At 38.8% G+C, this 14,865-nt stretch overlaps 1 protein-coding gene across 1 annotated transcript; it reads left to right on the top strand.

Annotated features, from left to right (window-relative positions):
* Positions 1 to 5,143: 5,143 nt before the first annotated feature.
* Positions 5,144 to 12,800, top strand: CDR2 (cerebellar degeneration-related protein 2, 62kDa). Its single transcript, XM_010294690.1, has 4 exons — positions 5,144 to 5,272; positions 9,878 to 10,026; positions 10,292 to 10,456; positions 11,694 to 12,800. Exons 1-4 carry the CDS (start codon positions 5,144 to 5,146, stop codon positions 12,559 to 12,561), a joined length of 1,311 nt encoding a protein of 436 aa, XP_010292992.1. The 3' UTR covers positions 12,562 to 12,800.
* Positions 12,801 to 14,865: the final 2,065 nt, after the last annotated feature.

The raw sequence follows: 14,865 nt of genomic DNA, 5'->3' as shown, positions 1-14,865 counted from the left end.
GGGAGCCCGGGCTCCCCTCACGGCCGTGTTTCCCGCCGCCCGGGGCGCGTAGGCAGAGGGACCGCTGTTACCGGCAAAGATTGCAGCCGTCTTTGTTTGATGGAAGGCGTTGCTGCAGCCGAGTTGAATTGCGCCTGGTCCCTCTCCGCCCGGGAGGGAGGGAAGCGGCTCTCCGAAAAGTTGCACCTTGACAGGACGTAAAGCAGCTATTCAGCGTAGGCGCTGGAAGTAGCGGGCGCTGGAGGCATCGGGGTGGGCTGCTAAATTGCGCCCTGTTGAGCCCCTTTTTATAGGGGCTTACAGTCGATGAAGTTGTACATGTAGCTGTGCTCGATTAGTTGCAGATCCATTACTCAGTGCTTTCTAAGTTTTCTTAATAAAATACACGAATAACTCCACCTTCAGCATCAGAATTATATTTATCTAGCCCCTGTATGTCATTCTGTCACTAGATCTTAAACACTACATGCAAGAGGTAAGTGTTATCCTCATCTCATAGGTGAGGAAGGAGTCACAGGACTACAGAAAGTATAATTGCACTAAAAATCTTCTACAGACATGATGCGGAAAGAATGTGCAATTTCCTTAAGAGCTTAGTGCATTTATGAGTGGTATTTACTTAGTTCTACTTTTTGTTATTAATCCTGAGGTTTTTTTAAACGGCCAGCTCAAAGCTGTGAAGTGGCTTCCTGCAAACCTGTCCCAGCCTTATGCTTTTGGCTTTTACATTGAAGTACCTTAATTCTTGGGATTAGTAGGTGCTTACTGTACTACAAACCATACAGAAAGGTACTTTTGAAAGCTCTTCCTAGGTAAGCCGTTTTCACACCGAGAGTCAGGCATTTGACAGCAGAAACTTTTTTTGAGACAGGAATAGGTCTCTAATTGTATGCTTTGACTATAAAATAGCTAACTGTTTGGAAGCTGTATTTTAGGTACTCTTTGCTCGAAATAGACATTTTCATGGCTCTAGGATACAAACCAACCAATTTAAATAAGATCCTGAAGCTGTAGTTTGCTGTCAAAGGGAAGAGAGTTGAAGCTCGGAAGACATGATTTAGCAATGTTTTTACTATGTCAGTGTTTATGGGGTAGAAGTCTCTATAAAGAGACTTCACAACATACAGCAGCTGACCTCTTGCCTTATTGATGTTTCTATAATTTCATCTTTTAATTAAAATGAATAAAATAATCACCGTTTGGCTCTCCCTTCTGAGCTTTTAAGAAACGGTATTCCGTTCTAGAGGCTACTGCATTTTGAGGGTTGGTTAATGCTCTCTTGACATTTGAACAATCTTTTTGGGGGGATTATCTCTTTACAAGCCTATACGGAAGTGACCAATAACCTTGCCAAAAGAGAAAGGAGGAGAATAAACTGATGGGCCAGTTGAAATCCCTTACAGGAATGTTTTTTAAATGCTCTGTTATACTTTATTCCTGGAGTCTGAAAGGTACTTTTCTTCCTCCTAAGACTAAGCAATACCAGTGTATGTAAACAGACGAGTAAGATTGCTTATCAAGATCTCTTTAAACTTTTCACAACCCAAACAATTGGTGCACATTTAAAAACTGAGGTGTAGGATTATGAGAAAACCTAGGTTGTAAAACCTTAAGAAGCACTCTGAAACAGGCTTGTAGTCCTTGTCAGCCAGTCTTAAAATTGGGGTAGGGTTTTGGAAGAACTTTGACAAATCTTGGTACGCACCAAAAGCTTTTGCCTTTACAATGGAGGTGGGCTTTTCTGGCATGCTGTTCATGAAAACAGAATGCTCATGGAATTCTTTGAAGGATGGGAACAGCCATCCTTCTTTCTGCTACATCCATGTTTTGCTGCAGTATGCTGACCTTTGAAAAAGAATTCTTTCCTATAACAGCTCTTTTTACATCTTGCTTTTACTTAAACAGAACAGAGGGTAATCTGAACAGTAAGAAATATGAAGCTAAGTTTAAAAAAAAAGGGTTTAATTTTACAGTTAAGTAAACTTCAACCAGGCTTACTTGTATATCTTGCACTACTAATGCCTTTTGTTGTTGAAAAGAACAGGCTTATTTTTAGCTTGAAAAGTCTATGAATCGTTTTGTTAGGTGAGTTATGAAAAAGTAGAAAAGAAGGATTTTGGTACTGTTCTTATCTTTTTCTGAATTATAGTAACACTGCCAAAAGAGACTGTGCAGATATGCTGGTAAGTGAGGGCTGTTTAATATCATGGAAGACCTGTCATTGAAGTCTTGTTTTGGTTTAGATTCTGATGGAGCTGTACATCACCAGTGCAACTGATCAGATTTACTAAAACAAAGATCTTAAGATCTGCACGTATGCAGTTGGCATTATTAAAAACCTCTCTGCTTGCATCTACATGGTGAAAAGGAAAAATGCGTGTCTGTGGCAGAATTTAGCTGTTACTTTACATAAATTTACAACAGAAATGCAGTGTGCTTCTAGTATTGTACAGTAACTGAGAAATGTAAATTAACTGTTTTCCTTCTGTATCTGGAGAACATACCTATTGCACATCTCACTCTTTAACATTTGCTCTTTGTAGGGCCTATAGGTACTTAGCAATGTAGAAAAATGAATTCAAAGCAAATTCTTAACTTTGGAAAAGGTGAAGTTGTTTCAGTTCTTGCTTTCTCTAGGAGTTAGGGGTTTATTGCATGTTCCTGAGCTCTTCCACTTGTCTCCTCCCCCTTGGAAACAAATTGCCTTAATTACAAAATAGCATGCTTCTCCCATAGTAACTCATTTGTGCTTCTGCCATTCTAATGAACAGAATGAGTGTGTAGTATAATGACATGAATTCTATTATTCACATTTTATTCAGACTACTGTGTAGTATGTGCTATTTGATTTAGTAGATGAGGGGGCATTTAAGAATGAAACTATCAACTCTTAAATGTACTTAAACATCAAAATAGACTTTCACTTTGGGAAGGCAAATGGCAGCAAGTAATGCTATTATGCATTACGTCTTTAACATAATCCTAAATCCTCTCTAAATCTCTTATTCTACTCTATTAAAATAAAAGAATGGACTCTTCAGTCTTTGCCTTGAATGATGCCAGTATTGTTGACTGGCATTAAAGACTGTGGCTCCTAGTAAAGATCTGTGTAGTATAAGAACTTGTGCATCGGGACTGCATTTTTGATAGGATGATATATTGACTGGATTTGAGGACTATAGTATTCCACAATCATAGAATTATAGAATCATTTAGGTTGGAAGAGATCTTTAAGATCATGGAGTCCAACCATAAACCTAACACTGCCAAAATGGAAAGCTTCCCAAAACAATTAAATTTGCTGTCAGTTTGAGCTATTCTTCTCCTTCAGTATTTGCTATGTGATAAAACAAACAGCTTGGTGTTTGACTGGGAGTTATTCTGTCCATGGGTAAACAATGTACAACCTCTGTTTAAAAATGGGAAAAACTTAAGCAAGCATGCCTTAATGTTTCCTTGTCCAAATACTTTAAACCCCAGCTCTAGAATAGGCTGTGCTTCTTAACAAGTGGTGTTACAATGAAAAAGCTATGTGAGGATAAACTCTTAGGGATAGATCACTATGCCATGCGGCTCCTAGTCATACATCTTTTGAAACTGGGAAGAACTCCTGCACAGTGTGACTTGTTTTAAATATTTTTTGTGGCAATTATTCTAAGAATCTGACCTTAAGGTAGGAAACAATGCACTGTAGCTGTAAAGAATGTGTAAAGAATACCACAGCTGTTGTTTTGCCAGAATTGGACATCTACAACTTAATAGACAAATGTTCCTACTCACTTGTCCTTGTAAGTCTGAATTTGGTCTTTGGCTTATGTATGTAAGATGGAGTAATCATTTTAGACAGGCTGCCAAGCTGAAGGTTAGCACAAAACAATCTTTGGAACAGTGTTCTATCTATTACAATGACTAGCTGATAAGATAATTGGGAAAGGGCAGGAAAGAGGCAAGATAACATGTTAAAACAAGGGCATCTTAATCAAATGAAAATGGAATGTGTTTTCTCATCTAGCTACAGCTACTGATGATGCAATACATGTCTCTTGTATATTAGTTGTCTTGAGGTGAATCTAAGTTTTTCTTGACTTTTCTTCTGTCTCTCCCCCATTAGCGATGCTAGTTCTATGTGAAAACTAACAAGATTGTATTGCACGCAAGCAGGAGACAACCTGGTCATGGTCCAGGTGATGCGAATGAGGTGGAAAATTACAGATTTTTGGAAATCTGTTGGATTCTTAATGTGTAACACCCTGCACAGCTTAACTAAAATTTTAGCAATAACACCAAGATTTAGTTCTTTGTCACATTATGTTAGCTTTTAAATTACACTTCTTTAAACGTAGTAATACGGAATATCTAGCCCTACTGATGCTGTTGAACAAATATCAAGCTTCCCTCTAGAAAGGAACTGAGTGTTCAGATGACTTATTTCATAATTTGAAACAACTACAGTCACTGCACCCTGGAGGTGATTGAAGATGACTGAAGTGAAATTGAGATTAAGTGCCTGAGAACAAATAACATCTAAAATGATGTTTTGGAGCACATAAAACAATTCTCGTCTCCTAGGTTTATGAGCTTGAAAAGCAGGATAGCTACACTACTTTATCAGTTTTATATCTTTTAATATTATTGTTTCACCTTAAAAAACATCTGAAACTCTCATTTAGCACTTTGATCCTGTATGACCTGGTGAAGGGGTAATGGGGAAGAACAGCAAAGAAAGAATGCGGTCAGCTTTGGCCTGGGTCTAGCCTGATGAACACTTCAGGGTTTTTTTATGCTTATTCCTCTAAAATATGAGTGCTGTAAGCATGGTGAAGTGTAGCTAACAGACACCTTGGGTAGAGATCCTGGTGCAGTACTAGGCAGATAGTGGGAAGTGAAGATAGCTGAATGTGTTTGACCTGTGGCTGGAGGAACTAAGGAAGCTTCATGAAATAAGCGTATGTTCTAGGTTTCAGTACTGACTTAGACTTGCATTATAGATGGTATATGAACGTTCTACTTAAGTATAAGCTAACTTTCTTTTTGGGTACTGGAAATAACTTAGAGCAGTTATAATAGCAATAAGAAAACACCTCAAGTGTTTGATTAAAATGCTTTAAAATTAGATTATTTGCTCTCTAACTTATGTGCAACCATGATTTCTTGTTTAGATCTTCACCTTGCTGCTGAGCTTGGGAAGACACTACTGGACCGTAACACTGAACTAGAAGAATCTTTACAGCAAATGTATGCGACAAATCAAGAGCAACTGCAGGAGATAGAGGTAAATATTTAAGGGATCCAAGTGTTAAAGCTTCTAGACCCACAACATAATAGCACATAAGTTAAGAATCTGAATTTCTTGACATCTGATGAACACTTTAAAGAAAAATACTGAACAATCTTTAACCAGTTCTGCCACTTTGAGAATTTGAGAACTTGTATAGGCTAGACCATAGTTAGAACTGTTCGTCTGACTACTGGAAGCTTTATGCCATTAAACTTCATGTTGGATTTGGCTTGTTTAATGACAAATGACTGGTATTCTTCTTTTTGTACAGAAAAATTACTTCAATTATTTTATTGCTAAACTTTGCTGATCCTGCCAGGTAAAATTACATTAAAATACATGATAAATAAATGAATAATTTAAATTATTACATGAAAATGTTAGTGGTTACCACACTGAAATTTAAATGCTGATAAGTACAGGAGAGAGATTTAGGTCTAAGGATATCTATTTCCACTAAACTAAGCTGTGGTAAAGGGAGCTAAAGTCTACTTCAATTAAAAAAAAAAAAAAAAAAGAAGAAATAAACCAAAACCCATCCAAACAAAAACAACAATAAAAATCCCACCAGCAAAACCAAACACTTAAACAGTATCTAAATACAAGGTATAGTGGATATATTGTTCTGTATTTTTGGGGATGGGGTGTGGAAAATATCATAACCACCCTTTCAAAACCACTCATCTTTGTATTACTTGGTGGAAAAACCTGGCCATTTTTGGCCTTTTTTTTTTTTTTTTTAATATTGCTGTGTTCTTGCAGACCTAGCATTTGTCAGAATAATGTTTTTTTTTTTTTTTTAAGCTATTAGAGGGCAATGCATGTCTAATTAAATTATTAAATATTCAGTACTTTGCTGACTGACTACATATTGGAAACGTAGTCAGCATTTCAGTTTGGTTCTGGTACGAATCACAGGGAACAGGCTGTGACTGGTATACACTAGATTTTTACAAAAACTGAGTTACTTTATGCAAGCAGTACTTAAGCAATTACGGACAGTGTGTGGATTTTGTACAGCTGCAGCTTAAGGCTTAAAACACTTACCATTGTAGTAGTAACAGGTCACTTGAAGAATCCTAAGCTTAGTACTTGTAGATATCTAGATGTCTTTAGGCACGTTAACACAAATGCAGTATTTTTATTAGGGGGTGCACAATTTCTGGGTGCAGGTTTTTTTAAGATACTTCTGTTTTATATTTGGGCTCTTTTCTCTATTATGTGCTAAACGTCATCTTTGTTATCCTATTCATTCTACAATACAATGGTTGGAATGGCTGATATTTGTATTAGTGCCACAGTACTACAAAAAATGTATTTATTTATGCAGAGACTTAAAATAACTCATTGTCATGAATGGTTTTTATAAAAAGATTAATTCGTAAGATCTAGAAAGGACAAACACTTCAAGGCGCTACACAAATACTGTTCTACTTAAGGTTCAACGCCTGTATGAACAACCGTGTTTAAGGAAGTGTTTAACACAGTTACAACACACCTTTTGAAATAACACAGCATAACTTCCAATAGATACCTAACCTGGCTCATTGAGTGTTGCGACTTAATAAGCAGCTGTACTTTAACGCTATCTTGAAATACAGAAAATATATGATTGCTAAGCTGTATCCATTTATAGAAACAGTCTAGTGCCATTAAGGATGTAATATCCTGTTGCTTTAAGCCTGTTGCTTTATTTGCTTAAGTTTTTTTGGTGGGTTACTGTTTGTTGACTACATAAGAGAGCTTTAGCACCAGGAAGTGGTCGGAAGTGTCCTTCCAGCAGTGATCTATAGTTGGTGTGTTGCAGGGTCAAGTACTTGTATGTTCAGACAACCTCAGATGGTGACAGACTTACTGTCCCGCTATCTTGCTTGGCTACACCAATCAAAAAAACAAATCAAGACTTGTGCAATACTGCTTTTTGAAGGCTTTATCTGAAACCTATTTCTTCTCTTTCCTCCTCGCCCCCAGCATGGGTAGGGGTGTATATTGGGTTGTCCTATTAGCTCCCTCCAAGAGGGTGAGAGAACCGTTTTCGTCATGCTTCTGACCTATAAATAGTGCCTGCGCCTTTATTTGTCCAACTTGCTGTGTTCCTATCTGCCGTATTAACATTCTATCTTCTCTGTTCTACCACCTGTCTTAATCTTGTCTTTTCCCAATGCAGTTTAAAAGCATATTAGCAACTCAAGACATTTCTTTCTCCAAAGAAATCTCTCTCGTATCTGGATTTCTGGTAGAAAAGAGAAAATCAAATGAACACCTTCTTCAAATACCCAGAGAAAACCTCAAGATGGAGGAACTGAATATATTAACTTACTGGCATAAGGGATTGTTACAGGAATTCACTGAAACAGAGGAGAATAAAGTTAGCATATGCAAGGTGCAGTATTTCTTAACTGGTAAAAGCAGTTCAGTCAGTTATTTTCATACCTATATTTCTGTGTGGGAACGCAGGATATCCCGTTGTACACGATAGATGTGCAAGTGGCATATCCAGTCTCTATGCTCGATTCTTCCCAACTTTCAACTGCTTGTTTCTGTAACCTAAAGGTGATCTTTCAGCTGTTCCTGTAGCTACTCTGCTGTGTTTTTGACTAGTTTTTTCAGTACAGTATATCAGTGTAAATCTTTGGTGTGTTTTTTTCCTGTCAATTCACATCTTATGGGTAGTGAAGTCTTTAACTGGCTAAGAAATTCTGAATGGCACTACCTTGTCTGCTCTGAAAAGGAAGGGTCAAAGGCTTTGGGATGCTTAAGATTACATCTAATATATTAAACGCTAACATATTAAGTGTTTTACAGCCTCGGATCACTATATCTGACCTCTGTGCTGACACGTGTGCTACTAACTAATCATTGTAGATGTAATAAATGCTGGATTGAAAGGGCAGCTTTATTCCCGTCTGAGTCGGTTCTCAACATTCAGACTTCAGAAATACTGACACTCCTTTTATCATGCAGTAGAATGCAAGAAGTCTCAACTGCTGCTTCATGTTAGGTGCTCGGTTGCATGGGAGGTAGAATAAATGTGAACTTCTAAAGTATTTGTTACCACATCTATACTTTGCTTTGATGGCCTGGTCATACCAGGCCAACTTGACGCCAGCACTGGAGATGCGAGGTGGAGAAAATGGTGCTTCACCTCTTCTATTCATCTATAACTTCTGCAAGAGCCCATTCTAATAAGCGGTAACATCTAATTCTGGCACCAAAGCCTTGGTTTCTGCTTAGCCACACTTGTGCTGCTGAAGAAAATCTGAAGATCTCCAGCTCCTTCTGAGAATAACCAATAGGGAAAGTTTATCTGAAATGGGTCACATTGAGATTCTGCTGCTAATCCATGTACTATTTTTGTGTAAATCCTCTGTCATGTGCGCACAGGCTATGAAAGGATCTAGCCAACTGCTATCGTGTTGATCTTCTAGAGGTCTGTATGTAGCAGTTACTAGTCCTAGATTAACTTATTATCAGTTCTTAAATTGCCTAAAATGTAAACCCATCAATCTTTTTAATGAGGTAAAAGGTTAAGTAGAATATTAGAAGTTTTCAGTATGTAACAGGCCAATGTAAAGAGAACTAATTAGGCCTAGAAGTCTGCTGGATGTTCCTATGTAAAGTTTACTTTTCAGTAAGTAGCATGTAGTAATACAGAATATATTGCAAGAAATGAATTCTACGTAAGAACAAAATAGTTCTGACTTGAAGGGTTAAGTTTTTTTTTCACGTCTGTCTTAGGTGGGACAACATAAGACACTTGTATTTAACTGCTCTTAGACTGAGAATTCCAAGCTTTTTGATACGATTCAAGAAAGTTAACAGTCTATGTTGTTAATTGTGAAACTAAAAAGGATTAAAATGAGAGTACTTCATGTAGAGTGTTTTGTTTTTTTTTTTTAAAAAGGCAGGAGACCTTTGCTTGTCATTACAGTAACTACAATAGCTCCCTGTGGGTAACTACAGATTGAATTCAGTAATTTGATTATACTCCCTGACGCACAGTAGCCTACATACTGTCTTAAGTGTGACCACAACCTAAATTCTATTCTGCTGAACATAGTGTTGCTTCAGACTGGAAGACCTTAGGTCAGCTGAAAAGAAATTTAGTTATGGATGGTGCTACCCAATATTTGAGTTTTAATGCTAGGAAGATTGCTGGGTCAACACTGTTAGAAAATTTCTGGTGGAGCCCAATGCAATTTTTAAAGGGACTCAGTGGATAGTTAAGGGTTATGTTGAAGTCTGGATTCATGGCTGTATTAGTGACGGCTGCAGTACAGACAAACCCAATGCAGAAGGATGAGGTACTGGCAAAAGCCTAGCTGCGGCAAGGATAGATGGACATAGCTTGCACAACCATACCCAACTCCTCTGGATAAAAGGCCAGTTGATCAGCCTAGGTTGACCTCCCTGACAAAGGCAAGCTGGCTAGCTCAGTTACTGATGGCGCCATTTCAGCTGAACACTTACCAAAGCAGCCACTGGAACCTACATGTCTGAAACGTAGTAGTTCCTCTATGAATGTGAGTAAAAATGCAGAGTAGGAGTCCTGTCTCTGTGCTTCAAGTATAAACTAGTAACAACAATACTGTCTTGCAGTACCTCACAAAGCAAGTGGAGCTCTTGCGTCAGATGAATGATCAGCATGCAAAAGTCTACGAACAGCTGGATGTGACAGCAAGGGAACTAGAAGACACTAATCAAAAGCTAGTTGCAGAGAGTAGAGCTTCACAACAAAAGATATTAAGGTAACAAACTTATACTAGATCCCCTCCTACCCCAGTTGATAATATGAAAGAGCGCAGTCCAAGTGTATTTGTACAGTTATTGGGTGGCTGTCTCTGTCTAGTGTTGTTCTACAATACTGTTAAATTGAAAGGATAGTTTTATTTAAAGGTCTTCTGGGGCCAAAGAGCAGCCTTCAGAGAAGAAGCTACAATATGAGGGGATGGGAAATTACCATGTCATTGACTAAACACTCAAATGTTTTAACAGCAGTCCTTCACCTTTTAGCTTGACAGACACTATTGAAAATCTACAAACACACATAGATGACCTGCAACGACAAGTAGAAGAATTGAAAAAGTCTGGACGAGGCCGGATGAGCCATGAAAGATCTGACCAGCCAAGATCAATGCATAGCTTCTCCTGTTTGAAGGAGCTGTATGACCTTCGCCAGTAAGACTTTTTACCTTGCATAGCAAAGAGAATACTGAAGTTATTTTAAGCAGAGCTTTAAAAACTAAGACACATGCACAGCTGTCAAACAAGCAAACAGAAAAACATCTAATGTTCACAACTAGCAAATATCTGCACAGTCCTGCACTGTGTGGTGTTGCCACTGCTTCTAGCATACTTCTAGCCTGCATTAGTCTTTGTGCAAGAAGAACTGCAGGTTCCACTTTCTGCCTTGAAAGGTTTTCTCCCAAAGCCTCCATCCACATCAGATTGTAGCCTAATCAAATTGTAGCCTAGAAAGTTTGCAGTGATTTGCAGCCTGCTTTTTTCAGTCAGATAAAAGCACACACACAGAGATAATCTGAAAAACAAGCATCCTAAATGCAAAATATTTTCTGTGACTTACCCACAGACATCCAAGGAAAGGGTATCTTCTTTTTAAGGGAGGCAGGATTCCTGCAAAAGCTTTCCTGATCTTAAGCTGGTTAAAACTATGCTTAAGCTGGTAAAATAGTGCCTGGAGCTCTGGGCTGCTTTTTAAATGTAGAGCAGTTTTACCCAGCTGAACTGCATTAGTATGCCTATCAGGACAATCACCTGGGGTAAAAGCTCAAACTAGCTTCAGTCCTAGAAGGTAATTTCACAAGTGAAGCACCTCCCCAGACAGGCAGAACAGGCTTTTGTGTCTGGGCTTCAGCACTACATGGAGGTAGGACTGTAGAATAAATCCATACACCCAAAAAGAAGTTATTTCTTGACAATTCAAAAGATAGGTGGATTCCTTCAAGCTGCCAAAGGCTTGTGGAAATACCAGCCTACAGCATTGCCTTGTCAATTTTGAAGCTTGTAACTTTCCACAATCAATAGTGACAGAACTTACAAGAGTGGAGTGCTACAGAAAAAACCCATGTCAGAAAGTATTGCATGATACATGGAGGCAATGTTTGTTTAAACTTAAGTTACAGGTCTAGTTATTGAATAAGCTTGTCTGTAACTTGGAACTTAACGAGCTGCGATTCTGCTTGAGCTGGGAGGCTTCATTTAATGGCACTTAAGAATTTATGAACTCTTTTCTGGTTATTAAAGGGACTGATAGGTTAGTAAAGTGACCGCTATGTATGCTTTGAGGTGTGTCAGCACACAGTTGAAATCGGTCATTCTTTACCCAGGACAGGAAAACTTTAGGAGGTGTGGTCAGCTGTACTTCTGACATTCAATAATACTTTTGTTTCTGCAGGTATTTTGTTTATGATCATGTGTTTGCAGAAAAGATTACTTCGATGGATAGTCAGCTAAGTCCTCTAGAAGAAGAAAATGAGAACTTAAAAAAGGCAGTTACAGTTCTGCAAGCCCAACTTAACCTAGAAAAAGAGAAGAGGGTAACAATGGAAGAGGAATATAGTCTTATGGTAAAAGAAAACTGTGACCTTGAACAGAGGCTTGTTGATGTAGACTTGTATCGGGCTCGTGCAGAGGAGTTGGAAGTGGAAGTAGCTGAAATGCGACAAATACTACAGTCTGAAAACACATTCCATAATGCAGAGAAATTGGTGCCAGAATCCTTTTTCATTTCATTCAAGGAGTCTTTAGAAAGGGAGCTTGGTCAGAGCCCAGCAGATGATGGACTTCCGACTGTATCAGAGCTTGAGAAGAAGGCACTGAAACGGAGCAGCAGTGAAACCTTCCTAAGCAGTGCTGCAGGGGGAGACATTCTAAGGGGCCATGAAGAAACATGTATCAGGAGAGCTGAAGCTGTGAAGCAGCGAGGCATCTCTGTACTTAATGAAGTTGATGCTCAGTATAATGCTTTGAAAGTGAAGTATGAGGAACTTTTGAAGAAGTGTCAAATGGATGAAGATTCTTTGAAACACAAGGCTGTACAAACACTGAAGCAGTATTCCAAAGACCTAAATGTGGGGAATACCCAGTATGATCTTTCAGCTAGCAATCAAGAATTCACAAATGTGGAGCTAAGTGACTCTCCCACAAATGCTCTTCCTGAATATAAAGCGCTCTTCAAGGAAATTTTTAGCTGTATCAGAAAAACAAAGGAAGAAATAGATGAACACAGAGCTAAGTACAAGTCCCTCTCTTCTCAGCCGTAACATTGAACATGCTGATGACCCATTTTCTGTCGATGACTAATCTGTTAGTCAAGAAGGGGAAAAACATTATACAAATGTCAGAAGACCCCTTATACTGATGTGTTTCTTGAGCACTCAGAATGAATGTTTTGAATTGGCTTGTAGACCTGTAGTTAACAAGCTAGTTAGTTAACAGCTAGTTTCCCTGTACCTATGTAGCAATAGATTTAATGTCGTTTAGTGCTGTCACACAAACTCATGGTTGTAAAGCAAACAAACATCATAGCTTAGTACTACACTACTACTTCACACTACACTTCATCTCTGGCCAGAGCAGTAACTGACACTAGTTTCCCTAGTACAGTCCAAAAATAACAGGGCTAAGAAATGTGTTGTGTTTCTCACAGGGAACCAGACTAAAGCATTCCTCTGGTTCACAGGTGATTTATCTAGCCCTGTAACTGCATCTGTGTAGAAAATGAACAAAACCAAAGCCCCTGATCGGTGTCACGGGCAGCCTCTCCTTGATTCTTGAGAATGAAGTTAGCAGTCTAGCTGAGCTTGCTTTGGCAAGGAGGAAGAGCTGGCACAGCAGCCTGCACTGTGCTTGGTTTAAGCTAATACCATGTTTTCACATGCACTAAGCTCTCCCACAGATTAGTATAAATGTCTTCCTACTAAGAAAGGATTTGATGTAACGTTTCTGTGGCGCTTTAGGTATGGTTTCTTATGTAGGGCACTTTGTCTTAAGGCAAGATACTGTGAACTGATTATGTATGTTATTCGAGACCTACTGTTCTTTGGTGGAATGTCTGCAAAGTACATTTTTATGTGTATTATTTGGTAAGATAGGAAGTTGCAATTTAGTAGTAGCATTGACATAATGGAATAGCTTTTAATCTTACATACCACAAACTCCAAGTGTTTGAGGGAGATGGGACAGGTAAAACCTTATCATATTGTTTTGTCTATTGCTTCCAGTGTCAGTTTCTGTGGACCTATTCCATGCTGCCTGCGGGGTGGGAGGATGGCCAGAACATATCCTACTGAAAATGGGGGACCATGCTGTTGTTCTTCCCCTCTTTCTCCACTCCATAATTCATATGTATTCAAATTCTGGGGGAAAAAAAAAAAAAAGGACATAGAGAAGTATGTTCTTTAAAACTGCTTCAAAGTGTGGAGAAAACAAAGGTTTTGAGGGCTGGGGGAAAAGGCACAATGAAAGGTGACATCCTTCTCCTTATAAAGGGCCTCATAGCTTGATTTAGTCAGCTGTTCTGGGAATCGACTTACTGCCTGTCTGAGCTGCTGCAATATGTTGTCAGGGTGTTGACAATTTCTCAGCTTTAGTTCAACTGCTGCTGTTGCGGTTTTGTCTGCCTTATGTTGTACCCTGTTCAGCTTATGTACAGCTGTCCTTCAGTGGCAGTATTAAGACTTCATATTTTGAGAGTTTCTCTAAAACATGTACTGCTTTCTGAAAGTCATTTAAAAATGTGAATCTCAATCTTGTGAATATTTTTCTAAGCAAATAAATAATCCAGTCGAGCTACATGCGTAACTAATAATTATGCCTATCTGTGCCAACCAGGAAACAGTAAACTCAGTGCAGATGGCACCTGCATTATCTAGTCTTGCCATCTTTCCTGCATTGCTCAGATGGAGTTCCCATTAAATTTGTATTTTGAAAAGGTTACACTAAATGGAAAAGGATAGGCCTGTCTGGGATAGAAATGCAGAGGGAACGTTGTAGTTTCTCCTCATTGTTGTGTTTGTCCATGCTGTACAAAAAGGAGGGGAAGGGGGGTGGCGTGGAAGGAAAGTGTTGTTCTGCCATCAGGTTAACTGTATGGTCACTGTTTCCCTCCTGCTTGGATCCTCATCACCTGGAGATCTGGCCCACTTCAGATACTGGAAAGCAGTAGCCTTAAATGAGAAAGACGTGACATTGTTGGTCACAAATGATTTGCTACTAATATTCCTCACCACTTCAGGGGAAGGGGGAGCCACACCGGCCGGACCAAAAGTTATATAAAAGCAATTCAGATTTTTTGGTTAAATAGGTGATCTTCAGTGGTTTATTACTGTTGGCTAATTTAGAACACTTTCATATATACAATTTTTATGCTATAAAAATAAAGTGTTCCCAGATTTCTACAGCAACACTTGATTTTTCTGTAGTGTAACTTCCCCTTGGCTACCTGTGCCATGGCTAAGCTCTGGCTGTATCATACTTTAACGCTTAACCACTTAACTGTACATGTTGTGCAATAAAACCCTCCAAGGCTGGGTTCTTCTTTCACAGCTTCTCTCAGACTCTGGCTT

This window comes from Phaethon lepturus, unplaced genomic scaffold, assembly GCF_000687285.1.
Source record: "Phaethon lepturus isolate BGI_N335 unplaced genomic scaffold, ASM68728v1 scaffold48060, whole genome shotgun sequence".
Lineage (NCBI taxonomy): Eukaryota > Metazoa > Chordata > Aves > Phaethontiformes > Phaethontidae > Phaethon > Phaethon lepturus.
Note: the sequence above shows the minus strand (reverse complement) of the source record. Positions and strands in the feature narration are given on the sequence as shown.